Here is a 27543-nt window from a genome sequence, read left to right as displayed (position 1 = left end):
CTTCCTAGTCCTGAGAACATTAGCTCTGAGAACACTGGCCCTATTACCCTTCAGCTATATAATGTCAATAATAACAACATCATAAAATAAATTAAAAGTAAAAACATGAAGTACAAAACAATGCAGTTTGAGAAGAAAACCTGAAACAGACTATTGAAGGAATTTCAAATGTCTGCCAACTCTTATGGCACATTTCCCATCCCAAGAACTAAGGCATGTACAGGTCAACATATACTCCTTTCAAATTCCCGAGAGCAGAGATCTGCAGCAGCTTCTCAGTCAGAACTGAGGGACTGTGGGGGTGCAAAGCAGACACCACCTGCTATTATTATGGGCACTGTTGCAAACAACTTTCCTATGCCCTCTTCAGAAATTTTTCAGTATTCCACATGCTTGTCTGACGTATAGAGTGCCTACAACACACTAGATCCCTTCTACCGCTGTCCAGTAGAGTGTGAAAGGCAAACCCACATTATTATAGGTGGTAACCCTTTACAAGTGACAGGAGCCATCCTATGTGGTCTTAGCTTCAGCACACATGGCTACAGCATACCTTTCCTATGACATATTGTGCGCTCAAGGATCTCTTGAGTTTAGAGTCCCTTTGTAGTTTGAAACCTTAGCTGACTTGAATGGGCACAGAAGCAAGCGCTCCTATTTATGTTACTAATTCAGTTGTACTTTGTATACATCTAGCTCCTCTTCCCCTTCTATGTATTATTCACTATGATGACAAGAGTTAGCCAGGTACAGGCTAGTGCTATAGTTTAGTTCTCTCTCTCTCTTTTTTTTTTTAAATAATGTATTATTTTATGTGTATCAGTGTACTGCTAGCATGTATGTCTGTGTACCACATGCACGCTTGGTGCCCACAAACACCAGAAGAGTGTGTTAGATTGCCTGAAACTGGAGTTATAAATGGCTATAAGTTGTCATGTAAATAATGGGAATTGAACCTAGGTTCTCTGAAAAAGCAGCCAATGCTGTCAACTGCTGAGACATCTCTCCAGCCACCTACAATCATAAACAGGGAGAGTTTTCACAAGTTCTTGACTGTCCGCATAAGGTCCATGTGCTGAGTAACACTGGAAGGTGAAGGAACCTTATAAGAGGTGGCTTCCAGTAGAAGTTAGGTTACTGGGGCATAACCAGGAAATGTAATATTAGAACCCAAACTCTTTCTCTCTGCTTTCTGGAGCCCTAAGGACTTTCTCTATCATGACCTCCAGCCGTGTGCTGTGCTACGACCAAAGCACAGTAAAAGTCAAGGGAATCACACCTAGACTGCAGCCTCTTCCCTTTCAGCTGGATATTTAAGCCACAAGGCTATTAACACTAGCACTCAGGAGGCAGAGGGAAGAGGATCACAAGTTTACATCTAGCATGGAAAAGTGGGACTAGTCCAGTGTTACCATGAGGGCCAAAGTTATTAACAGAGAGTGTTTTTACAAGTTCTAAACTAGAAACCCTCTTTCCAACAACTTAGCAGCAGACAAAGAGAATAAAGGACTCAACCAGTATCTAAATGGCATAATGATCCCGAGATTTATGTGGGACTAGCTTATATCTCAACCCCAAACATATGCTCCTATCTGTTTACAAGCTGTCTTGCACAAACAACACTGGGCTGCCATTTCTCCTTTATTACTCTTCATATTAGTATCTTTAAAACAGAACCTTTGAAACCTAAAGCCGTTCTTGCTTCATCAGAAGCTCTAGAAAGGAAAAGGGGCTGGATCAGTGGCAGACATACCATCTCAACAACATGTCTGGTGCCCCCTGAGATAGGGTGGCCACTTGGTATACCCATTTCAGGTCCATCTTCAGAAGATGTATCCCACTTGTCCTGCTATCCTCTGCCCTTATGAGCTACCTGGATGTCTGTCTGTTCTCTACTGGACAGTTCTGGATGAAGAGAGAATGGGCACTGAATAATAACATGATTGATAAATGGCTGCTGGATCTGAAAGGCCTGGAAACTTTCTAAGGTCCTCTATCAGAACACAGAGACAGTGGGTACAATCTTTTTGAGGACCTAATTGTTGCTGCCACACAATAATAGTCAGATTAGAGGTCTGTGATGTTGTATAATTTTCACTAGGGCATACCAAAAGCCCCTGATGGGAGCTCTGCAACTCAGACTGTAGCTAGCAACTTAGCACATAGGCCCCAGAATGCAGGCTGTGCCTCAAGGGCAGCATTTACCTGCTCATCCACATAGGCATCGATCCTCTTCTGACACTCCAGCCACTCCTCAGCAACTTTGCGCAACTCTTCCTCAGAACGCTGGTACCTCTGCAGCAAGGTGCTGTACATGTCTTCAGTGCAGGTGTCGTGTGTGGTGGTTCCTAGCCTAGGAGGGAGAAGGCCTATCACAAAGGAAGAGCTCAGAAGTTCCTGGCCAAACAAAAGAATCTTGGCTGCCTGTTGCTATTGTCTAACTTTATCACCTCCTGTCACAAAACATACCACAGCAAGTCTTAAAGATTATGTACACACTCTGAACAGAACCACATATAAAGGAGATGTTCAAATAAATAACAGCACCTGCTGAAAGAAACTAGCAGGAATCCTAAAAATACTAAGGTTACAACATATGGAGCTGTATACACATTTCTTATTAATATACACTGACCCAGAGAAAACAAAATGTTTAATGACAAATACAAAACATATAAATCGTACAATTATACACATATGTTTTGAAGTGGAAATATATTCATGCTTTAAAAAGGTATGACCAGGGGGCTGGAGAGATAGCTCAGTGGTTAAGAGCACTGACTGTTCCAGAGGTCCTGAGTTCAATTCCTAGCAACCATATGGTGGTTCACAACCATCTGTAATAAGACCCAATGCTCTTTTCTGGTGTGTCTGAAGACAGCTACAGTGTACTCATACACATAATTAATTGTTATGACCAAAGCATGTCTAAAAATATGTTGTGCATAAATACCTAAAAATATGTGTAAGAAACACAAAGTTACTTACACTGCCTGCCACCTCATGATTCTATCTATAACAACCTAGTGATTTAATAATGAAAAAAAATAACAAAATCATTTTTAGTCAAAACAATTTCACAGGTAAGAATGAACAGAAATAGTTGCCAAAGTCTTTTCCTTTCACTTTGTCAGGGTGGGTCATTTGTGATCACTGTACAAACAGGGAATTCCTAGACAATCTACTGGTTGCAAGGCAACCTGGCACAGGTGTCCACCTAAGCTCGGTACCAATGCCTGGTATCACCTTAGGTCCCATACTGTATGTTGCAGCCCTGAAAGAAGGTTTTCTGCTGATTCCTACTGCTGCCAGCCTTGTCCTTTATTGAACTGATTCTATTCTTCAATATAAATCCCAATTACCATGTGTGATGGTCTGAATGAGAACTGTCCCCCATAATCTGGGACATCTGAACACTTGGTCTCTGTTGGTGGTGCTGCTTGGGGAAGTTTAGGAAGCACAGTTTGACTGGAGAAATGTCATTGGCTTTGAGATTGGAAGCTTCATTCCACTTCCAATTTGTTCTCTCTGCTTTGTGATCATGGCTAAGGCATGAGCTCTCAGCTTCCTGTTTCTACTACCATGCTTTCCCACCAATATGGACTCCTGTCTCTGGACTGGTAAGCCCAAATAAACACTTCCCTCTATAAGTTGCCTTAGTTATAGTGGTTTCTTTTTTTCGTAGCAACAGAAAAGTAACTAAGACACCATGAACTTCCATCCTGCCTTTCTTCCCAAGTGTTCTTCCTTTTCAAGTTACAAATACAGACCATCTGAACAAAGGAGAGTGAATTGACAGGGACCCTGAAGATTGCTTGGTGGTGGGATGAGGTGGCCACAACATTCTCACAGCACTTCTACAGGAATCCTAAAAATACTAAGGCTACAACAAATGGAGCTGTATAAACATTTCTTATAGTAAGGACAAACAGTCTGATTCTTTAACTAGTAACTTGCCAGGATAATGGGTCAAGGCAGCAGGTGAGCTCAGAGAAAAGACTCTCAAAGGACAAGGGGAAAGGAGAATTTCTGTTTGAAAACATGAAAATATTTTGTAATTATTAATTGCAAATACTGTGAATATAATTAATGTTACTGAATCATAACTTAAGATGGTAAACTGCATGTATTTATCAAAAAAATTTAAATCAAGTCAAATGGCACTGAATTGAGTGTAAAACGCATTATATAGTATGTAAATATCCCAATAAAGTGGCCAATAAAGAAGTGGTTTTCCTATGTTTTGTCTTTATTATGGTTTGGCTCTGAAAATGTCTCCCAAGGGTTCCTGTGTTGAAGCCTTAGTTCGCAGAACAGCATTTCAGAGGCAGGGCTGTGGGTGTGCAGCAGGAGGGGGAGCTCTGACTCAGAGCCTTCTGGGCTACGTATCAGGAACTGGTGGAAACCTGCTGTACTTTATTCCTGAATCCTTTCTCTTCATGGCAGTTACAACAAGGTGAGCATCTTTCCTCTGCCAAGTACTTCAGTGATGGACTACATTTTCTGAAATGGGGAGCCTCCTTACAAGTTCCTATCTGCAGTGTTTAGTCAGTGTTAGAAAGCTAACAATAGGAAAATACGTTTCTGTGAATAAGGATGACCTTTAAGCAGATTGTTTGTTTGTTTGTTTGTTTGTTTATTTATTTATTTGTATGTATGTGTGTGCAAAGCCACAAGGGGGGTAGAGGAGAAGACCTACTGTCTTGTTCTATCACTTTGATCTCTTTGTCTCACTGACCCTGGACTTCAACAGTTTAGTCACACTAACTGTATGGCAGGATTGGAGGTTCTAAGTGCACACAGCCACGGCTTACTTTTATGTAGGTGCAAAGGTCTCAAACTTGGGTCCTCATGCTTGTACAGCAAGACCTCTTGGACACTGACACCCTCCTATCCCCAGTTACTGTACAAATCCTGACTGTCCTGAAATTCCCTCTCTATGCAGACCAGATTGGCCTCTAAAATAATATTAACAAGAACAACAACAACAAAAAAAGACAAACTAAATAAACCTGTGCTGGCCATCGGCTGTTTGTCATATCATAACCTATTAAACTCTATGTATGCACAGTTCACATCTCTATTTTACTTTATTAACTTTTTGCCCACCTTCTTTTGTAGACAGGATCTTTCTACATAGCCCTGGCTGTCCTTGAATTCACAGAGCTCCAGCTACTTGTGCCTTCCAAATACTGAGATTAGAGTTATAACCCACCATGCCCAGCTGACTTTGTATTTTTTTGTAAGTTAAATGAGCCTACAACAACTATGTATCTCAGTAGTAATTTATGGCAAAACTTTTTATGAGTTGCCAAATGTAGATCTGTACACTAAAAATTCAAGTATAAGCTATTCTTGGATTTGAAAAGTAAATCTGTGGTGAGACACAAAGGAACAGCATTTTCTGGACTCGACTAGAACTCTTTAGAAGGCATACTGCTTTCCCTCTTTCCTATACCTCATTTCCTACTCTTGAGAGTAATAGGGAGTAAACACTCTAAACTAGGATACTGTTACCTCTTTGGAATCTGACTGTAATTCCTAATGAGAATGATATTCTGAAAGTGGGAGCAGAAAAGAAATCATTTCTGTCTGGAGATCATATGGATGACTGATAACCCAAAACTTGCTAAGAAAAAAAACAAAGGGCAGGTACAGAGACTTACTCTAGCCCCACAGGAGACTTGGGTGAATGCGATTCTCAGAACGTGGACAAGAATACTTTCATGTTTAACCCTGGCTTCCTTTCCTGTCACAAGGGTCAGAGTCAGAAATTTCCATTGTGGGGCTGGCGAAATGGCTCAGAGATGAAGAGCACTAACTGTTCTTCCAAAGGTCCTGAGTTCAAATCCCAGCAACCACATGGTAGCTCACCACCACCTGTAATGAGATCTGATGCTCTCTTCTGGTGTGTCTGAAGACAGCTACACTGTACCTCTTTATAATAATAAATAAATTTTTGGGCTGGAGTGAGCAGAGGTCTAAAATCCAACTCCCAACAACCACATGAAGGCTCAAACCATCTGTACAGCTACAGTGTACTCATATACATTAAAATAAATAAATCTTTAAAAAAGAAAAGGAAAAAGGAAAAGGAAAAGAAAAATTTCCCATTGTACCTCCAAGAGTGTACTGGATTTTTTGATTTTTGAAATTGTGTGTGTGTGTGCCTGCGTTGAGTGCTTAGTGGATATACATGTGCACAAATGTTATCATAGCTCACATGCAGAAACCAAGAGAACAATGTTCAGGAAGAAGTCTCTCCTTCCAACATGTGGGATCTGGAGATCAAGTTCAAACCCAGGTTATCAGGCTTGATAGCAAGTGCCTTTACCTCCTGAAACATCTTGACCATCCTGCATCAAATGCTTTTAAATAGTGGGTATAGAAAGAATGGCTGTGAAGCAAACTGAGGCTGAGCAAAACTGGTAAAAACCTGCAAAACGTACACTAATTCTACACAGTACTTTGTCCTGACTTCCTTGTGTTGTTCCCTCTGACCAACTATTTCTGAATTGGTTCTTTCTCTTGGAGTGAAGTTTAGTGGGCAAAGTAAAAGTAGCTGCTGTTAGTGTGTACCTACATTGTGACAATGTAATATGTAGTTAACAGAGGTGGAACAAAATCAAGTAGAGATGATTTGATTTTTGAAATGATGTGTGTGTGCCTGCTTGAGTGGTTAGTGGATAAGCTAATGGTGATAAGCTGAGTAAGCTAATCACCATTCAACTCTATTGAGTACTTCATCTACTGATGAAGGAGAGGCTAGCTGCAGGACAAACATATGCTCATACTTCACACTCCATTTAGCATAGTTCTCCCCAAAAGAGGCCCATTCAAGAGTTCTGTACTTATGTGCTTGTCTTGGTAACAGTAGAGACTCTCTCACCGGCTCTCCTGTTGAGAAGTGACATAGGCAGTGTATACTAGGATAAACCTAGAAAAGGCATTTCTAGTGCCTAATTCCAGGGGAGTCTAAGGTACTCTGAGACCCATGTTCTTCCTCCTCCTCTACCTCCTACAACCTAAGAACCCTACCAGGATCCATGACTGAACCAAGACCTGTCAAGGTAAAGCAATGTGTGCCAAAGCCTTTATTCATTTATCAGGTATTATGGTGTTACGTTTTATATGGTATTATGGTTTGTTATTTAAAATTTCAATTGGGTGCTGAAAAATATGGCTCAGCAGTAAACAGCATTGGCTGCTCTTTTAGAAGACCTATTTTGGTTCCATCACAAACATGGTGGCTTAGAACCGCCTGTAACTCCATTTGCAGGGGATCCAATGCCCTCTTCTTGACTCTATAGGCATTGTAGCACATGAGACACAGACATGCATGCAAACAAAACATTCATATACATATAATAAATTATAAATAAAAGTTTAGTTGTATTGTATCTCAGGGTCTGAGCTTTCTGTTCACTGTCTTTTTTCCTATGCCCTGTTATTTTTCCTATAAGGACTTCCATGTGGTAGTGATCTATATAGCCACATGCACATACACAAGATTACAGCAATAGAGAATCTAAGTCAAGACAAAATACCTGATCTGAGACACCAGTGCTGGCAAGTTGCTCTGGAGAAGTGGCTCTGAAAAGACCAGATTTTCAAATAGATGTTTGTTATGCAGTTCCCATGTCACCTGGAACTTTTTCAAATGTTCATTTTCCTAGTTTAAAAAAACAACAGCAACAAAAAAGACAACAGAAGATGTAGTGAGTGGATGAAACTGAAACTTTGCTGAATGATCCCCCCTCACCAATGTACTGCCACCGTCTACACAGGCCTAGAACATCCTGCTTCTGATGAGTCACTGCTCCCTGCTGGGATCAAAACACATCAAACCAGATCACTAACATAAGCAATATGGGTTACTACCTCACTGCCTTCTAAGTAACTCGTACCCACCCCCAACCCTAGACATGGGTGGCAGGTGCGTTCAGAGATTTAAAAATGACAGAAGAAAAAACAAAACACATGACTGGAGATATGTCTCATCTAGTCAAGGTGCCTCATGGTAACCTGATGAACTAATTATGATTTCTGGAACCCACATGACAAGAACCAGCTTGTACACCTTGTCTTCTTGACTTCCAGAGATGCACACACAGATATATAAAACATTTTTAAAAAGAAAAACGTATGAGTCAGGACAATACTCTTCTTGCCTGTCTTTGTGAAAGCTCATTCTGATAGCTGCAGATATATTCTCCACTGGGGACACTCAGACAACACAAGGGCTTTTATTCTGATAGCTGCAGATATATTCTCCACTGGGGACACTCAGACAACACAAGGGCTTTTATTTTCCTAAGACACATGAACAGGCTCCTCAGGTGCTATAGACAGCAGACTGCAAGCCCGCAGCAGTGCCACACTGGCGCTGCATCAGTGCTCTCTGACTCCTCTGATGCACACCACTTCTTTGTCCTTTCAGGGCACATATTACAGAGCTCAGGACTCCATTCCTTTTTTTCTAATTTACTAATTTTCTTTTCAGTCTTTTACTGTTTGCCTATTAAACTTTTTGTCTCCTTTCTCTTTGCTTTTACACTACCAAGGATGTAACAATAGGCCTTGAACATGTTGTGTAAGCCCATTACACTCACTGATCTACATACCCAGATCCTTTTTTGTTTGAGGTAAACAAAAAAGTTTCTCTATATAGATACATTGGCCACTAACTGAAGATCCTCCCGCCTCTGGATACTAAATGCTGGATTTAAAGGTAGGGTGTGGGGGAGGGGGAGAGGGGCAGGGAGAAAGGAGACTGGGAAAGATTATGTGTTTCTGAGTTTATTTTCCCACAAACTGAGATGACCCTTTGCCATCATCATCTTAACCTTGACTATGAATTTAAACACATTTTATTTCTTTAGACATAGAAACCACAGTTACTTTGTAGGCTGAAAATTCACTATCTTCAGTGTTCAGCTGTTATCTCTGTTTTCTCTCAGCTATGTTTTCTTCAACCTTTAGTTTGTGACTTTAAAACAAACAAACAAACAAACAAACAAACAAACAAACAATCTAATTAACTAGGGCTGGAGAGACGGCTCAGCAGTAATGAGCACTGGCTGCTCATCCAGAGGACCAGAGTTTGAATTTTAGCACCCATATGGCAGCTCACAACAATCTGTAACTCTACTTACAGGGGTCTAGTGCCTTTCTCCTGGACTGGTCTATGTGGAATCAGACATGAAGATGGTACACAGACATACACATAACAAAACAACCATACACATTAAAAAAACAAAAACAAACAAAAAAAAACCCTTCAAAACATAAAAAGAAAAATTAAATTTCAAAACAAAACAATGAAACTGGTAAGCGTCTCATTTGAGAGGGGGATGTAACCTGTGCACAGCTTGGACCACTGCAAAGTAACTTGTAGGTTCTTTAATGTATCACAAAAATCCAGGGTCATGATAAACAATTCCTGTTCTCCTTCCAGTGCTTGGATTGCAGTCACTTATGGGCCCTGCACTTCAAGCAGACTCCATGCTGGACTAGACTGAGACTTTAATTCCGTATCAGGGCCAGAAGGAATCCTTGGGACCAATATTAATTTGAGCACACATGTTCTCAGGGTTCTAATTTTCAACCAAGTTTTGAACACTAGGTCTTTTCCCCCTTTATGCCTTCTCAGCAAAGACTTTTTTTTTTAGTTTAAAGATTTATTTGTTTTATTTATATGATTATACTGTAGCTGTTTTCATGCACCCCAGAAGAGGGCCTTGGATCCCATTACATGTGGTTGTGAGCCACCTTGTGGGTTGCTGGGAATTGAACTCAGGACCTCTAGAAGAGCACCCAGTGCTCTTAACCACTGAGCCATCTCTCCAGCCCCTCAGCAAAGACTTTTATTTTCTTTTATATAAATTTACTTGTTCCCTTGAAGAAGAAATACAAAAGAATATGTAACCTATGCCATGCATAATCAAAAGTAATATTCCTATATCTGCATTTTGTTCAAGTTTTAACGGGGTTCAAACCACAAGAAAATATTTCTATATTGTAAGTTAATAATTATTTAACTCCTGAACATATATCCAGAGAACTATATACCCTACCATAAAGATCTGTACTCGAGAGCTGAAGAGATGGCTCAGCAGTTAAGCGAGAGCACTGACTGCTCTTCCAAAGGTCCTGAGTTCAATTCCCAACAATGACATAGTGGTTCACAACCATCTCTCATGGGATCCAGTGCCCTCTTCTGGTGTGTCTGAAGACAGCTAGCTACAGTATACTCACATATATTAAATAAATAAATAAATAACTCCTAAGGGGGGGGGGGAAGATATTTGCACTCCCATGTTTAACTCACTACTTAATTCACTATAGAAAAAAATTAGAATCAACCTAGTTGTCCACCAACAGATGAATGGGCAATGAAAATTACACACACACACACACACAGACACACACACACACACACACACACACACACACGATCATATAGTATTTAGCTCTGGGAAAAAAATAACTATTTGTAGGAAAATGGATGGACTTAGAATACATATTAAGTAAGTTCAGGAGATCTCAGAAATAAAGAAGCTACATGTTTTCTTCCATATGCAGAATCTAGCCAATACTATATGTATATATATAAATAACTGTGCATGTGGGCATAGCACAACATGACAGAAAGAAAGCTAGAAAGACTATTAGGGATGAGACAGTACTGAATACAGGTAGGTAATGAGCACCAGCTGTAAAAGAGGATTTTTTTTTTTTAATTTTAACTTTGACATGGATTTTTCAGTTTGAGTAGTGGGTTAAATGTAGAAAAATCTATTGATAGTGAGTGAAAGTGTAAAATTAAAATGTATGGCTATACAACTTCTATTTTGAATGGCTACTCTAACTATATAGAAGCATACTGTGATGCATAGACTTTAGAATTGGTTAATTTTGATATGTGATTTGTTAATTTCCCAACTGTATATATGTATGTATATATAAACATTTGTAAATAAATAATACTATTAAGCATAGCTTATTTAAAACTTTATTTTGAGGGGCTAGTGATGGAACCCAGGGTTCTGAACATAGTAGGCTATCATTCTACCATTGAGCTCAAGTAGAACTCTGCTAATTTTGTAAAATGGAGTCATGTGAGGATGGCTAGACATCAACAGCACTTTCTGGAGTGTGCATTTTTAACAACCTAGGCTGGTACTCTCCAGAGAGATGGAGCAGCAGCTCTAAAACTAAGTCTAGAATTGGTCAAGTCCCAAGTTGAGGTGGAGGAGGGCTAAACTGTACAAGATTTACAAAGAGGTGTATAGGTCAACTGCAAGTACCAGGGCCCTCACACCCAGCTTGCCTTAGTCACTTCAGCCAATTTTCACTAACCATATGTCTCACATTCCTCTTATTGGAAGTAATAACCTGGCACGGTGGCAGAATGAGAAAGGAAAATTGGACAGTGTAGGGCTGTTGCAATTTCTTGCCAAATGATGTTATGTGAACTTTTCTGGAGTTAACATTAGACCATAAACATCAGAGTCAGATAAATAAGCAATGGTTTCTGCATTGTTCCCAAAACATAGCTACCACTAAGAAAGCAACAAAACCCACCCACTTAAGTATCAAGTATCACTTAATAATCAGATAACATAATGGTGAAGACTTGCAGATCGTGAGGGTGGGGTTGGGGACCACATTTGACAGGATAGGAGAGGCAACATAAGGAGTTTATACTGATGTGCCTGAGGATCCTGGTCTGCTTCCAACTGCAATGACTCTATTTCCACACAATGCCTCTGTCCACCCAGGAATAGAGTGGTCAGAAACTCACTTGCATCCCCAGTAGAACTGTGAGAACAGTTTAGAGACAGGGCAAGACAGCTACCCTTTCCTCAACTGTGCCGCTAGGTGCACACGTGAAGAAATCTAAGCAAGAGGCCTTTGGCTATGCCTTCCATCAACTGCAGTACCTGTCACTGGCAGTATACCAACATAAACCCAGAACACCAACACCTTCACAGACTCCCCTCAATGTATCACTGTTCTCACCTCCATATCCTAGTGTCTAACTTCCTAGTGCTCAGGTTTTCCCAAACAGATTTTCATCCTATGGCTCCTGGACATTAATTCTCTAAATGCTTCTCTCTGCTAGCAAATTCCATTAAACTAACAATCCTACCACACCTTGTGTGCAAAGGACTCTGTGATCATACAAGGAGGGCTTAACCATATGATCAGTCCCCTGGCTGCATATTATCTCCCTACCAAATGCTTTTGTTCTTATGTTCACCTCAGCAGCCAGGAAAGAAGTGGATATGGTCTCTCACCAGAGTGCCAAGAAAGGTACTGATGGATCGTGCTGCCTGGCAAAGGGCAGCATACTCCTCCAGGAGTAGGGAGACAAAGTGGTGTGCCTGAGGTGGGCCCTGCAAGCCAGACGGTGCCTTGGCCTTGGCTGCAGCAGAGAGCTGCCGAAGCAGGCGGACCTTCATCTCCAGCACATATTCCCGGGCTTGTTGCTCCAACCGCTGGTAGAGCTGATAGGGGTCCCGCTCACAGAGCCTGTAGAGACACAGAAAGAATCACCACTTAGCCATGATTTGTCCACACATGTCAGTTAACAGGCAGTTTTCCTGTCAGTGTCACTGACAATCCACTGTCTTTCTTGTGACAACCTATGGGATTTGTGCACCTAGAGCATTTGATGCCAGGTAACTCATAGACACTGACATGACCCCAAATGCTTCCTAGGACTGCACTGTTTATGCAACCTGTACTCCATACCTACAGTCCATGAAAAAAGATCTTAGTCCATCTCTGAGGAAGGTATTATAACTCACAAATAAGAGTAAAAGGTGCCTGAGAATTGACCCTAGGTGCTAATCCAATGACTGAATTAGAAAGTGACAAGCCCCAATCCCAGCAGAGATGATACGTGGCTGAAGGGCTGGGGCCAAGTTTACCTTCCTTCTTTCTAGAAACTCAAGTGTATCATACAAATGAGCCTGTGTCATTTTCATAATTAGAAAAAGTGTTAGATACAGGTTACCCCATTTTTAAATTATCAACAAAGTGATGAAATGCATAAAATACAATGAAATGCTTAAAAGCAGGGGAAATATATCCCTGCAGCCATCCATGATTGTAATTAATGTCCAAATTTTGAGAAACTGTAAGTTACCATCCTGAAAAAGAAAACTTTCTTCCTCAGCCTCCTGATGCTGCATTATAGGTTCATGCATGGAGATGATCCAGATTTTAAAACTTGCTCTATAGTACGGTATTGTTATGATTAAAGTTGCTACTTCTTTAAAGGGTACACTTCTGAGATGCCTGTAGATCAGAAGTTCTCAGCCTTTCGTGAGAGACCCTTTTGGGAGGGGAGGAGTTAAGTGATCCTTTCCCGTGGAGTCACCGAAGACCATCACAGAACACAGATATTTACATTATGATTCATGTAGCAAGATCACAGTTATGAAGTAGTAAGAGATGATGGTTGGGGATCACTATGACATGAAGAACTGTATTAAAGGGTCCCAGCATTAGAAAGGTTGAGAACCACCATTCTAGATGGAAGCATAAAGCCACTGAAGCAATAACTAAAACATATACTGGAATGTGTCACTATGAAAAAACAGCTGAGCTAAGTGGCTGTTACAAACCAGGTGTAGAATATACTAAACTATGAATTTTACATTAATAGATTCTTACATCTTTTGGTTACCACATTAAATCTTTAAGAAAAGAGGATAGTCGTTACCTCTTCGATTAAAGAAAGAGAGAGGAGGGAGGGAAGGAGGAAGGGGGAGAAGAAGGGAGGGAGGGTAAAAGAGAGAGAGAGAGAGAGAGAGAGAGAGAGAGAGAAGAAAGAATATTAGCACAGTGTTATGGATCACTTTCACTCCAGGTACTCAAGAAAAATCACTATGAGTTGGATGCAAGCCTGGCTTACATAGCAAGTTCCACCCTAGCCAGAGTTATATGGTGAAATCTTGTCTCAAAAATAAACAAAATAAATAAATAAATAAATAAAATACGTATTTATTATTTTTAATATGTGTATGTATGTGTACCTGAATTTATATATACCATATACATGCCTGAGCCCATAGAGACCAAAAAAGGACATTGTATCCCCCTAGAAATGTGAATTACAGGCATTACGAGCTGCCATAACTGGACTAGGTTCTGGAAAACAAATCTAAGCCCTCTACAACAGCAGCAAGCAGTCTCAACTGTTATCTCTCCATCCCCTCTTGTTCCCTTTCTAAAGTTAAACATTACTAAAATAAAAGTTGTACGGGCTGGTGAGATGGCTCAGTGGGTAAGAGCACCCGACTGCTCTTCCGAAGGTCCAGAGTTCAAATCCCAGCAACCACATGGTGGCTCACAACCATCTGTAACGAGATCTGACTCCCTCTTCTGGAGTTTCTGAAGACAGCTACAGTGTACTTACATATAATAAATAAATAAATAAATCTTAAAAAAAAAAGTTGTAAAAGATAAGAATCAAGGTAAAATTTGCAAAGTCGTATAGAAAGTATGTAGCTATATAAAATCTGCAAAATAGTATGTAAAGTCTTATATAAATGTGCAAGGTAATAAATATGTAAAGCCAAGTCTACAATGTGCTTAGAGAAAATAAATGGGTAGGGTTGTTAACGTGGCTGCTACATTTCAAAAAGATGTATTAATTTTTATAACATTAAAATTTAGTGGATTCCCCCTCCCCCCATTATTAGAGATCAAACTCAGGGCTTTTTACATACTACCCAAGAGCTCAACCACTGAGCTATCCCTAGCCTTTGGTTTCAGGAGACAGGGTCTTACTATGTGGCTTATGTAGCCTTGAATCTGCTGTAAAGCACAGATTAACCTCCTGTCTTAGTTTTTCCGTGCTAGGATTACAGGTATGTATCACTAAGTCTGGCAACAATTTTAAGCAGAATGTGTTCTATACGTTTAAGGACAGTAACATAAAATTCAAATGAGCATGGGACAATTGAACTTACAAGAACACTAGAGAGCTGAGAAGGCTCAGTGAGTAAGATCACTTGCTTTGCAAGCACAAGGACCTGAATTCAAACTCCTAGTCCCCTTGTAAAAGGCCTGACAGCCCTGAGCATGTCTATCATCTAGCCTTGGAAGGTGAAAACAAGTGTTTTCTGAAAACTCACTGGCATCCAGCCTAGCTGAAAAAGAGTGGACATCCAAAGCGTGATGGCCAACCAGTACATGTTGTAGAAATATTTAATCTTGACCTGGGCTTTCTACCCTGCCTTAAGACCATTTAGTTTTCAGATAAAAACCATATATAACCTTTATACTTATAATAAGTCTTAAACAGTATAAAGGTTCAGCAGCGGCCTACCCTCTATGCTGTTAGAATCTGTTGTCAAAATTACTTAATTTTGGCTGCAGGTTTTTAATCCCATCTTAAACCATTTAGATTTTGGATTAAAAAATATATAAGTTTTATATTGGTAATAAGTCAATAATTGCTAAATATTATTGTTATGTTTTATCTGGGCTGTTCCGAACTCTCGTTGGCTAGCCTTTAGAGCTACATTTTCTTTCTTTTTTGTATTTTTGGTTTTGAGAGACAGGGTTTCTCTGTATAACCCTGGCTGTCCTGGAACTCACTTTGTAGACCAGGCTGGCCTCGAACTCAAAAATCTGCGTGCCTCTGCCTCCCGAGTGCTGGGATTAAAGGCGGGCTATATTTTCTTGACACCTAACCCTTGGTGGCTTTCCTTTTTTTCTTTTTTTTTTTTTTGTACTTTTTTTTTTCCCTTGTGGTCCTCCTCTGACCCTCAAGCCCAGAAAACCTAAACCCCATTTGTGTCTCTTTTGCCCAATTATTGGCTGTTGATATCTTTATTTACCAATCATAAATAACTTGGGGCCAAGGTATATGTAGAGATTCTCTCACCTCTGGGAAAGCCAGGTCTTGGGGGGGCCACACTTAACATTACAATAGATAACAAAACCTCAACAAGTACATCTAAAATAGTGGCCTTTTCCAGTTCACTGAAAAGCCATTATCGCGAGGCAATCAGGAGGAGAGCAAAAGAAGATACCCTGGCCTTTCAGAACATACTCGTGCATGTAACAAACACATACACCAGGTAGTGGTGGCTCACGCCTTTAATCCCGGTACTTGGGAGGCAGAGGCAGAGGCAGGAGGATTTCTGAGTTCAAGGCCAGCCTGGTCTATACAGGGCTATACAGAGAAACCCTGTCTTGAAAAACAAACAAACAAACAAAAACAACAACAAACACATACAACCTCTTAGAAAAAGGAAGTCTCAAGGACACCTCCTTATAGTTTTTTTCAGTGCTGTAAAATTAGAAGCATTTTGATTCTTTGTTCATTTCCACATTTTATAAATTTAAGGAAGAAACTATGTGACATCTTTGAGAACAGATTTTTTTAATTTATAATTTTTATGAGTATGTGAGTTTTGCTTACATATATGAGTACCACATGTATGCCTGGTGCCGCCCCCCCCAAAAGGGTGTTGATCCCTGAACCTGCAGTTATAGACAGTTGTGATCAAGTCCTCTACAAGGGCAGCCAGTGCTTCTAATCACTGAGCGATCTCTCTCTAGCCCACGCAAACATACTTATGTGAAAAGACAATGCAAGTAGTTTACAATCAATCAATCACAAGTGTTGATAGGTGCTGAGTGCTGACAGTATTCTAAAGCATCACAGATGTAGCATTAAGGATCTGGGATGTCACCGGGCGTTGGTAGCACATGCCTTTAATCCAAGCACTTGGGAGGCAGAGGCAGGCAGATTTCTGAGTTCCAGGACAGCCAGGGCTACACAGAGAAACCCTGTCTCGAAACACCAAAAAAAAAGGATCTGGGATGTCATGGGTTTCATGTGTCACTAACTAGGAAATCAATTCTTAAAAAGGCACTTCTATCTGGAACTGTCTTACATAACACTAAGTAGATAGGAGGTCAAATCAGGAACACAATGCTTTGTAAATCAATGCCTCTGCTTCTTTGGCATAATCTATGGCAAATGTGACTTCATAAGATGCCAAAGTATGTAATCAAAATATGAGAAAAAAATGAGAATCGATCCATGATATATGCAGCTCAGATTTTTTGCTTTTATTTGGAACACTTCTAAAATTGGGAAAAGATGGCACACTTAAGTTGTAAGGAAAAGCAGAAGTGATGCTCACCTCACTTTCTGTCAGTCACTGGGCACAGGGAGCCCGCTGAAGGGCAGATGCTGGGTAGAAAGCACTCCCTGTGAGAACAGCTGCTATGCACCTCATGGAGCAAGTGCCTTCACAAGCTGTTCAATCTCAGGAGTGCTTCAGTGGACAGGAGCACTCTGCCTTTCTCCCTGAGTTACAAAAGTGCTTATACAAATATCTAATACCAGCTGGTATAGCAAGAACTCTAGCATCTTGGTTGTGCTAATATGACAAATGCCATATGTCTTAAGATATGACAGAAGCATTTCAGTTTACAAACAGGAGAACCCAGACAGGTATAGTGGCACATGCACTTAATTAAGAAGCAGAAGCTGACTATAGACTGAATTCCAGGATAGCCAGGGCTACACAGAGAAACCATTTCAAAATCAAACAGGAAGGAAGGAAGGAAGGAAGGAAGGAAGGAAGGAAGGAAGGAAGGAAGGAAGGAAGGAAGGAAAAGAAGGAGAGGGAGGGAGGAAGGAAACCTGCAATTTTTGACCCAGAAGTCTCCTGTTTGCCAGTTATCTGCTGAAGAAAAGAGCTGCACCAAGAACTCAGTCCAGCTGAGTTTTACTCAGGGCAAGCACTGAGGCTCCACGGACAGGAGGAGGGCAAGGATTAGATGGGGATGTAACATGAAGGGGCAACCTGTACCTATCCACGAGCTCCTTCACGCCCTCTTTGTCGGGAACCAGAGACTGGTCCTGATCTTCTGCCAGCGGGGTCCCTGCCTGGCGGTATATGCATCGGACCATGTAGCGTACTTCTGACCAATAGTTCTGCAGTTGTTGTGGTTCCCGTTCTGTCTCTGCTGAGATGTCTCTGTGACAACATAGGAGCCAGCAGAATTAAGGGAGGTAGTCTACCTAACTTCCCACCAGGTACTCCTCAACTCCATACTCTGACCCCATATGACAAAGAGAGCCCTTGCTTTCTATCCTTTGGTGCCTTGTTCCAGGCCAGGGGTACAGCCTTTTGCTATGAACTCCTAGCCTCTTCTTTCAACTCCTAATACCTTGCATCACAAGCTCATCTTCCATACCCATTTTTTATGCTCATCTTAGACTGACTTTTCTTTTCAAATTAATATTCTTTTTCTTGAGATAAAGTCTTGCTATATATCCCTGACTGCACTGGAACTTATAGGTAGACAGCTCTGCCTGTCAAATGCTGAGATTACAACATGACATAAGAGTTGACATTTATTTAAATTCTAAGAGTTCTCCAATTTTGCTCTTTAAATAGCCCGACTTACTAGTGTTTAGTCTCTTAAGGGCAATAATTTTATCTTTTTGTATAGTTTTTTCCTCTCATAATAGAAAAGTCATGTCCTACTCTTGGAAATATGTCAAACAGATATTTGTCAAAAGAACCCCATATCCCAGGCAAGCACAACATATCCTTACATATCCCGTGATCCTAGCATTAAGTGACACAACACAATACATACCTGCGTTCACTGCAGGCCTCACATGAACAGGCATCTGAGGGCGTGGTGCCTAGCCCTGATGAGGTCATGGTCTGTGTGCCTAGGGCCAGCCTCCCAGCACCACTGGTCTCAGGCTGGGAACCCCCAAGAGATGAGTGAAGGAGAAAATCTTGGCCCTGCTTTAAAAATAGAATACAACAGACCAATTATGTTTATGGCATCAATTGTCTACTGACTTCTTTATAGAGGCAGATATGACTTTTATCTCAGCACTCAGGAGGCAGAGGCGGGTGGATCTTTCTGAATTTAAGACCAGCAAGATCTACATAGAGAGTTCTAGGACAACACATAGAACTACATAGAAAGACCCTGTCTCAAAACAAAACAAAACAAAACAAAACAAAACAAAACAAAACAAAACTGCCTACTAGAAAAATGTTACAACACAAACACTTAAATCTATATACCAAACTTTTGGAGAAGCTGAAAAGGGACTATCAGGTGACAAGAGTCTACTACACAGCAGCACAGGCTGGCCTTGAACACGTTATGCAGCCTGCATTTTCTTGCCTCAGTGTGCAGCACACTGGATAGGCAAGCAATAAACTCCAGGTTTATCTGAATCAATGCTGTTCTTACTTCCAATGGTTTCTACCATCACATGACAACATCCAACAGATTTTATTCAAAGGAAGGAAGGAAGGAAGGAAGGAAGGAAGGAAGGAAGGGGGGAGGGGGGGGGAGAAAAGACAAACAATCTTGCCTTCCAGTGCCCTAAGTAGCATGTGATAATCATTCTAGTAGGCACTTGTAAAGGTGTGATACGACCACAACTTCCTGAAAAACAAAGGCAGTGGGCCCAGAACCTATACTGTCTTCTCTGACCATGGACAAAAAGACTTGAGGTCACTCTAGGCAGACAAGTTAGGTTAAAGCACTGGAATACACTCATGTCTACAACAGAGCCAGCCTGCTCTGACAACATCTTAACTAAGAGTGAAACACTGAGGCATGGGGCAGGCTTCTTTACGGGAAAGGGTCAGATATGAGAAATGTTTCCTATAGCTCCTGTTCCCTATAGAATACATACACCCCTTTACACCACCCTAAGGCTACTACTGTTCAAGAAACAGATACCTCAAGGCTAATGCACTTCAAAGCTTTGGCACATCGACACTAGTATCAGACTCCTGAAGTGGAAGAACTCAAGAACCCAAGAACTTCCTACCCAAGAGATACCGTAGGGAACTGTACTGTCACTCCCACATGGGAGAAGGAGCTGTCATCAGCAAAGAACCCACACAAATAGGTGCTGAACAATGAGAAGATCCATTTAGCATCCTAGACCAGAGGAAATAAGTACCTAGTGTTGGTCAGACATCAAGCCTACAAGTATTCCTGCTATTGTGACTCAGCTACATGTAACCTAGAGCAAGTACCTTTTAGCCAAAAAAAGCCAGTCAGCTTGACAACAACCTAGACCCTAAATGCCTCCTTCCTGAGCCTCCTCCTCCACTCTGGAATAGAGAAGTATAAGGACATGAGACATAGCCTCTACTACTGTTATTCCTATCCTCTCTTCTACAGATGATTGCCATCACTCTTGCCCAGAGATAAGCGGGCAAAGCTTTTTCTGGTGATAATCACCAGATTTTCTCAACAGCAGCAGATCAGTCAACTAATGTACAAGACTGACTATTCTCTCCCAGCTCATGCCCACATCCATGCTCACCTCAAACTAGCACATTCCCAACCTGCCACTCAGTGTAACCTGTCACCTCTCACCTGGGGACTGCTAGGCTCTCTACTGGCTTCCACTTGCCCTTATCCACTCTCAAATAGCAACCAGAGAGAGTTCATGGGCTCCCCTGCCTAAAATCTTCTGTTCATTTCTGTATCACTTTGGAATACATTCCTTGCTTCTTATCAAAGCCTTCCAACTTGTCTGGGACAAAGTTCTGCTTCTGTGTCACTCACTGTACTTGTTCTTCTGTCTATAGTGCTCATCCGCTAACCTTAGTGTGCCTTCTGCCTGGTTATGTTCTGCCCAAATTGGACACCATTTTTCAAAATAGGACGATTATTTTCTCTTCACTAGGCAATGTGAAATTTGCAATGACCAGCTTCCTGGCCTCTACAAAGATGGATGGTAAGCTTCCATCAGCATAGATTACTGCTTCTGCCACCCTATTTTACCCACAACGACAGATTGTACCTTCAAGCTGTAGACCCAAATAAACCTCTGACCTCAAGCTGTTTCCATCAGGTACTTTATTAGAGCGTTGAAGCAGGATCATTTATATGATAAATCTGACTCTGATTTATAGGTTCAGAGCTAGTTTGTGGAAGGAATGTGGAAGAGTTTGGAGGTTTGGGCTAGATAAGCCTTCAAATGCATTCTCATGCCATTTAGACATTCAAACTGCCAACAAAAGGAGAACAACAAAGACCAAAAGGAACAAGTGAGATAAGCAGAACCTACTTTTTCTTGGGACAATGTCAGGTTTAAGTGATGCTAAAAAACAAAACAAAAAAAACCCAAAAAACCCCACTATTAGTGTCTCTCAGTCAATCTTGAAGGTAAGAATGTAAGCTCTTAGCTACTGTTCCAGCACCCTGCTTTCCTGCCTGCCGCCATGCTCATCATGAACTAACACTCTGAAACTGCTATGTCAAGAGCAAAACAAATTCTGAAACAGCAAAACTGCACCTTGGCAAGAAAAGACCAAAACCAAGCCATCAGCTGACCTAATGCCTCATGAGTAAAGGTCAAGATTATCATTTTCTACCAGTTGAGAAAGTTCTTTCCCTTTCAGAATCAGGTAACTTCCACATGTAACTTCAGGGTAAATTTAAATATTTAATTTACACAATAAATGAAAAGACAAAAGAGATTTATGTGTCCCTCCCTCTATTCTAAACCACATATAGCATTCTCAAAGTGACTGATTGATTAATAGATAGATAGACAGACAGACAGACAGACAGAACTTTAGGGTTCACATTAAAGATTATGAGTTCTGACAAAAGGGAAAATGGCTTAATCAGTAAAGTGCTTGCTATATAAGCCTCAGATCCTGAGTTCTATCGCACACGTCCAATGCTCCCACAACATAAAAAGCCAAGAGCAGTGATACATGCTGGTAATCCTACTGCTGGAGATGCAGAGACAGCGTGCGCTGGGGTGCACTGATCAATCAATCAATCAATCAATCAATCTAGCCAAATGAGTGAGCTTCAGATTCTATGAGAGGCCCTGAGGTTTTGAGTAAATTATTATGTGAAATATTCAGAACAACACTGCCATAGAGCATACATTAAAAAAAAGTTCTCAAAAAATAAGGTGGAAAGCAACTAGAAAAGACCAACAATGTCAATCTATGACCTCCACATGCGTGGATGTGTGTATACACACAAAAAAGTCTAAGGAAAACCCTCATAGTAATCATAACCTTAATTTGTGCCTACCTCTTTAGTCTCTGTCCCTTTTATTTTACCATTTTTATACTTTTACCACAGTATGAGGTATAAAATTCAAAAGTATTTTTAAGCTTACTCCAACAGTGTTCACTACTGTACTTCAGGTTTTTTTTCCCACTAACTTACCCTTTATTGTTTCTTTCCTATATATACAATGCCAAAAAGCCAATGTATGTCCACTCTCTGGTATAGATACTTCAAATATTTTAGTAAAGGTATCCAATCATTACAAACAACATAAAAACAGAGCACACAGTGGTTAAAGGCACAGGCTCTGAAACCAAAATATGGTGGTTTGGAACCTGACGATGCCTCGTCTGTTTGATCTGTTTGGCCTAATTTTTTCAAACAGCACTGGCTGAGGCTGTGCTTTCAGACCGTACAGACAACCAGTCAGCTACAATGCATTCATTTTTCTCAAGACATTTTTGGAGTGTTTAAAACAGCTAGTGCTGGTGTAAGGCTAGTCCAGCTATCTGGCTGACAATCCTTTTGCTCAAGGTAGGTAGGGCAGTATGGAAGAGTCCAGCAGCTGAGTGTAGGAAGTCAAACATGTTCAAGTTTGCTTACAGTCTGAGAGTGATGGCATATGCCTTTAATTCAGCACTCAAGAGACAGAGAAAGGGGGATCTCAGAGTTAAGGGGCCAGCCTGTTCTATATAATGAGTTCCAAGATAGCCAGAACTAGAACTACATAGAAAGACCCTGTCTCAAACAGACACGCACACACACACACGAAGGTTGCTTACAAATACAATTTTATTTTATTATTCATGTATTTATTTTATTATTTTGAGATGGAATTTTACTATGCAACTGTGGTTGGCTTAGAACTACTATTTAGACCAGGATGGCCTTAAACTCAGAGTGCTGTCTGCTTCTTCCTCTCAAGCACTGGGTTTAAAGACATGCGCCATCATACCAAGCTACAAATACAGTTTTAAAGAATTTATTATTAGTAATAACAATGATTTAAAAAAATTTAGGGAGAATACATGTTTAAGGATTTTTATTGAAGGGAGAGAGAGGAAGAGAACTCTTACTCACTGAATCAACTTGTAGTCTGATGAAGGCTAGGGCACTTAAAACCAATGAAAAGGCCACTGCAGTATTTTTTCATGCACTTTGATCAAAAGATGAACCAGTATACAGAAAACAACTTAGAGAGAAAAAGAGCTACAAAAGATGTAAACTTTGCCACTCTAATCACTCAATTATTTTTGCTTATGAAAATATAATATTAGATTTTACAGGCAATCAAGCTGTTTTTATAAATGCTTTATACCTCAGGAACTCCTTCCATCCATCTACAGAGAAAAGCATTTGTAACTGCGATCCAAAAGAATAATCTTTAACAGCAAAATTTGGAAGCTCAAACGTATTATATTTATACAGGTGATTAGCACACAGCAACAAACCTCAATTACAATGAATGAATACTATATGGTTATAAATTTTAAACATTTAAAAAAAAAATCAAACTACAGTGTCTAGATTTTGATGCTTCAGTGCTATTACTAACAGAGGCCAGAAGGTGATTAACAGCTCAGCAGGAAAGCAATCGTAAGAATCAGAGCCACAATAGGACCTAAGCTAAGGAGCAGCACTTGATTTCTCTGTGCTCAGAGTCAACACCAAACACATCCACAACCACAGGAAGCAACCAGTCCTAACTCACCAGTAAGAACAAACTTAGAAAATCCAAATAAGCTCACCCACACTCCCTATTTCCTTCCTTCCTTCCCTCCTTTCCTCCCTTCCTTCCTTCCTTTTATGAGACAAGGCCTTACTATGTGGCTCTAGCTAGACTGTACTTCACTATATAGACCAGGGTGGTCTTCAACTCAGACAGAGCTACTAGGCTTCGTCTCAAGAGTGATGGTATTAAAGGTGTATACTACCAACACCCCAAAAGTCTACCTTTCTATTGAGTGCACAACAAGAAAACCTAAAAAACACTACCCAGAAATAGAAGAAAGGATATAGAAAGGAGGGGAGGAGAGAAGAGGGAAGAAAAGTTACAAATAGCATGAAAAGTCACCCTTAAAGAAGAAGGTGCCTCCATGAGGCTCCCACACAATGAAGAAGAGAATGTATAAGTAACTTCAACAGGCTTAGTCAGTATACATCCTGAAACCTTGTAGAACAAAACTGGAAACATTTATTGAAAAAAAGAGAAAAGGGCAAAAATACATAGAGAGTAAGAGATTTTAAGTGATCTCACCCAGAAATTGGTAGATTAAGCACGCATACACAAATCAAGAGTGAAAAAAGGTTTGGCTCACAGTTCAGAATGGATACACACAGAACCTTCTACCCAGGTCAAACACAAATGCAGCATTTATGAAACTCAAGCATGGGTCAGAATTAGCAAATGCTGCTAACAGAATGCAGAATAACTAATATATACCATAATTTCTAACCATACAGCATCATAAAAAAATCATCACAGTAAGAGAAGAGCAGGAAGCTCAGCTGGCCAATGCCCAGGCTGGAGACAGCAATAATAGACAGCACACTTAAAAATATCTAAGACGGCTGCATCTGTGAGATGACTCAGTGAGTAAAAGCACTTGTTGCCAAGCCTGACAACCTGAGTTCAATTGTTGGAATCCATATGGCAAATCAACTCCTATAAGTTGTTCACGGACCATGGCATGAGTCCAACAGATACACACACACTTACAAAAAAAAAAAAAATGTAGTGTACTGGCTAGTTTTGTGTCAACTTGATACAGCTGGAGTTATCACAGAGAAAGGAGCTTCAGTTGAGGAAATGCCTCCATGAGATCCAACTGTAAGGCATTTCCTCAATTAGTGATCAAGGGGGAAAGGCCCCTTGTGGGTGGTGCCATCTTTGGGCTGGTAGTCTTGGGTTCTATAAGAGAGCAGGCTGAGCAAGCCAGGGGAGGCAAGCCAATAAAGAACATCCCTCCATGGCCTCTGCATCAGCTCCCGCTTCCTGACCTGCTTGAGTTCCAGTCCTGACTTCTTTGGTGATGAACAGCAGCATGGAAGTGTAAGCCAAATAAACCCTTTCCTCCCCAACTTGCTTCTTGGTCATGATGTTTGTGCAGGAATAGAAACCCTGACTAAGACATGTAGTAAAGAAAAAAAAATGTTAAAGTTGCCTTTTGAGCACATGCCTTTAATCCCAGCACTTGGGAGACAGAGGCAAGAAGATCTCTAAGTTCAAGGATAACCTGGTCTACAGAGTAAGTTCCACGACAGCTAGAACTACAAAGAAAAATGCTGTCTAAGTAAGTAAGTACGTACGTATGTACATACATACATATGTCTTTTAGCTTTCTGGGCTCAATATACACAAAACATGAATGAGGCTGGAAATGAGTGGCTACAGAAGAAATGCTATCTGGAGTGTGCTAGTTATTCATGATTGTCAACTTGACTGCATCTCGAACCAACTAAAACAAAAACTGCTGGGCATTCCTATGAGGAACTTTCTTAATTAGATTACTGGAAGTAGGAAGACCTACCTTAAATATCTTGCCTGTACTCTCAATGTCTCAGTCAGTATACATCCTGAAACCATGTAAACAAAACTGGAAACATTGATTTTTTTTTTAAAAAAGAAAAGGACAAAAATACATAGAGAATAAGAGATTTTAAGTGATCTGTTCCTATACCAGTAATTGAACCAATTTTTTCAGGATTCCAGCACTAACGGAAAGTCAGCAGTTCTCCAGGAATTCTCTAGGACTACAGCAACAAACTGAGACTGTGGAGATATTCAGCCTGTGGGCAGACCAACTACTGAACTTCTCAGCCTCTCCAGTGTGAGGCAAGGCATTGTTTGGTCCCCCAGAATGAGTAAATATATGTATTCAGCCTCCCAAAGCCACTAATGGGCAACAGCATCAGACACATGCTCTCTAGTCACTGCCTGGCATTTGACCAAACAGAATGGGGGGAACATAAGCAAGAACAATGCTTAAGGAAGAAATGGAAACACCAGCTCCACATAAATTCTCCCTAAAACAGAGACAACTCATTTCATGAGCTCTAAAGGACACTATAATTCAAGAGGGCTCAAAAAAGATATCCTCTCTTGTTGTGGATTGCTGTTTGTATTTTCTGCTCCCTCACCCTCTTGTGGGAGCAGAAAATACAAACAGCAATCCACAACACTCCTTGACCACAGATGCCAGACCAGGGCAGCAACATGGAGAAAGGACATCCAGGTAGACTTGTACAAAAACATGGCACTTTTCCCAAAGCAATCCAAATATGGAAACAACCCAAAGGCCTACGAATACACATGCATGTGTACACGTATACACACACACACCAAACAATTTTAAAAGGAGAAAAATACATATAGAATGGGGGAGGGCGAATATAAAAAGGGGTACCTGCACAGGTAGATTGGAGAGGGCTCACGAGGCTTCATCTATCCCTAAGAGCTACTTTTAATGGTTTCTGGGATGGGGATCATTTTCTTCACTAGAAAAACCTCTGTGAAGTAACCTAGGCTCCAATAAATAAGCCCCACTTCCAACACTCATGCCAATAACCCTAATCAAACCCCTGGTTCATAGAAAGAAGAAGAAGAAGAAAAAAAACCTACAAAAGTGGGAGTGCACTTGTGAAGGATTTTAGAGCAAGAGGGAAAGAATAAAGGAAGGTTACTGGAGGAAGGGGAAATGATCAAAATTTAATATATACTTATATGAAACTGAAAGAAAAAAATCTGAGAAGAAAATTTCAGACTAATTATGCTCTGAATCTTTGGTAAATAGATTACAGGAGCTTTTCTTCATTCCTTTGCTTATTGTTTAATTTCTATTTAATGCAAATGAGTACCAGATATGTCGGGTTAACTGTTCTTTGTTAAAACATACACAAAAATAACTGTGCTCACGGAGTTTATACTACAGTAAAAAAGACACATTGTGTAAGTGAAGTATTCAGTCAGAGATAGAGCTAGGGAAGAGAGACAAAGCAGGAAACAGGGCTTGTGAGAAGGGGCTGAGAGAAACACTAACTTCTAGTCTGATCAGCACTGAAACCCCAGACTTAGTTAATAAAACTTTGCCACCAACACTGGCATTGAAGCTGGGGTTGTCTTCAGCCAGCTGAATGGCCAATGACGAAGAGTACTAGGCCTTGGAGGTCGAGAGCCATCCATACTACAGCCAAATCCTTCTCAAAACTCCACTGGGACTAATCTGAAAGCAGAAGACAGGAATTGTTGCCTGTTACTGGCCACAAGAAGCAAGAGATCAGAAGAAAAGTCACTCAAAACAACTTCTTGCATTCAGCAGCCAAAAGCAAAGAAGAAAAATAAAATAATAAAAGGGAAGAAAAGAGCCTTGAATATGGGAATGGTTGAAAAAGCCATCTCATAGAATACCAATAAAGAGATAAGAAAGCCTAAAGGGAACAGTGGCCACTAAGATTTAAACTATGTCAAAG

At 40.6% G+C, this 27543-nt stretch overlaps 1 protein-coding gene across 1 annotated transcript in view; it reads right to left on the bottom strand.

Annotated features, from left to right (window-relative positions):
• Fam193a (family with sequence homology 193, member A) overlaps positions 1-27543 on the bottom strand; it is a 116526-nt gene that overhangs the window by 47655 nt on the left and 41328 nt on the right. The window contains exons 3-7 of the mRNA NM_001243123.1: positions 18649-18806; positions 17853-18020; positions 12303-12537; positions 7548-7672; positions 2206-2353 (exon numbers count right to left, since the gene is read on the bottom strand). Coding sequence (NP_001230052.1) covers positions 2206-2353; positions 7548-7672; positions 12303-12537; positions 17853-18020; positions 18649-18806 — 834 coding nt within the window. The remainder of the gene's footprint in view (positions 1-2205; positions 2354-7547; positions 7673-12302; positions 12538-17852; positions 18021-18648; positions 18807-27543) is intronic.

The sequence above is a fragment of the Mus musculus genome, chromosome 5 (genome assembly GCF_000001635.26).
Source record: "Mus musculus strain C57BL/6J chromosome 5, GRCm38.p6 C57BL/6J".
NCBI lineage: Eukaryota > Metazoa > Chordata > Mammalia > Rodentia > Muridae > Mus > Mus musculus.
The sequence above is the reverse complement of the archived record's forward strand: the minus strand, read 5'-3'. Positions and strand labels throughout refer to the sequence as shown.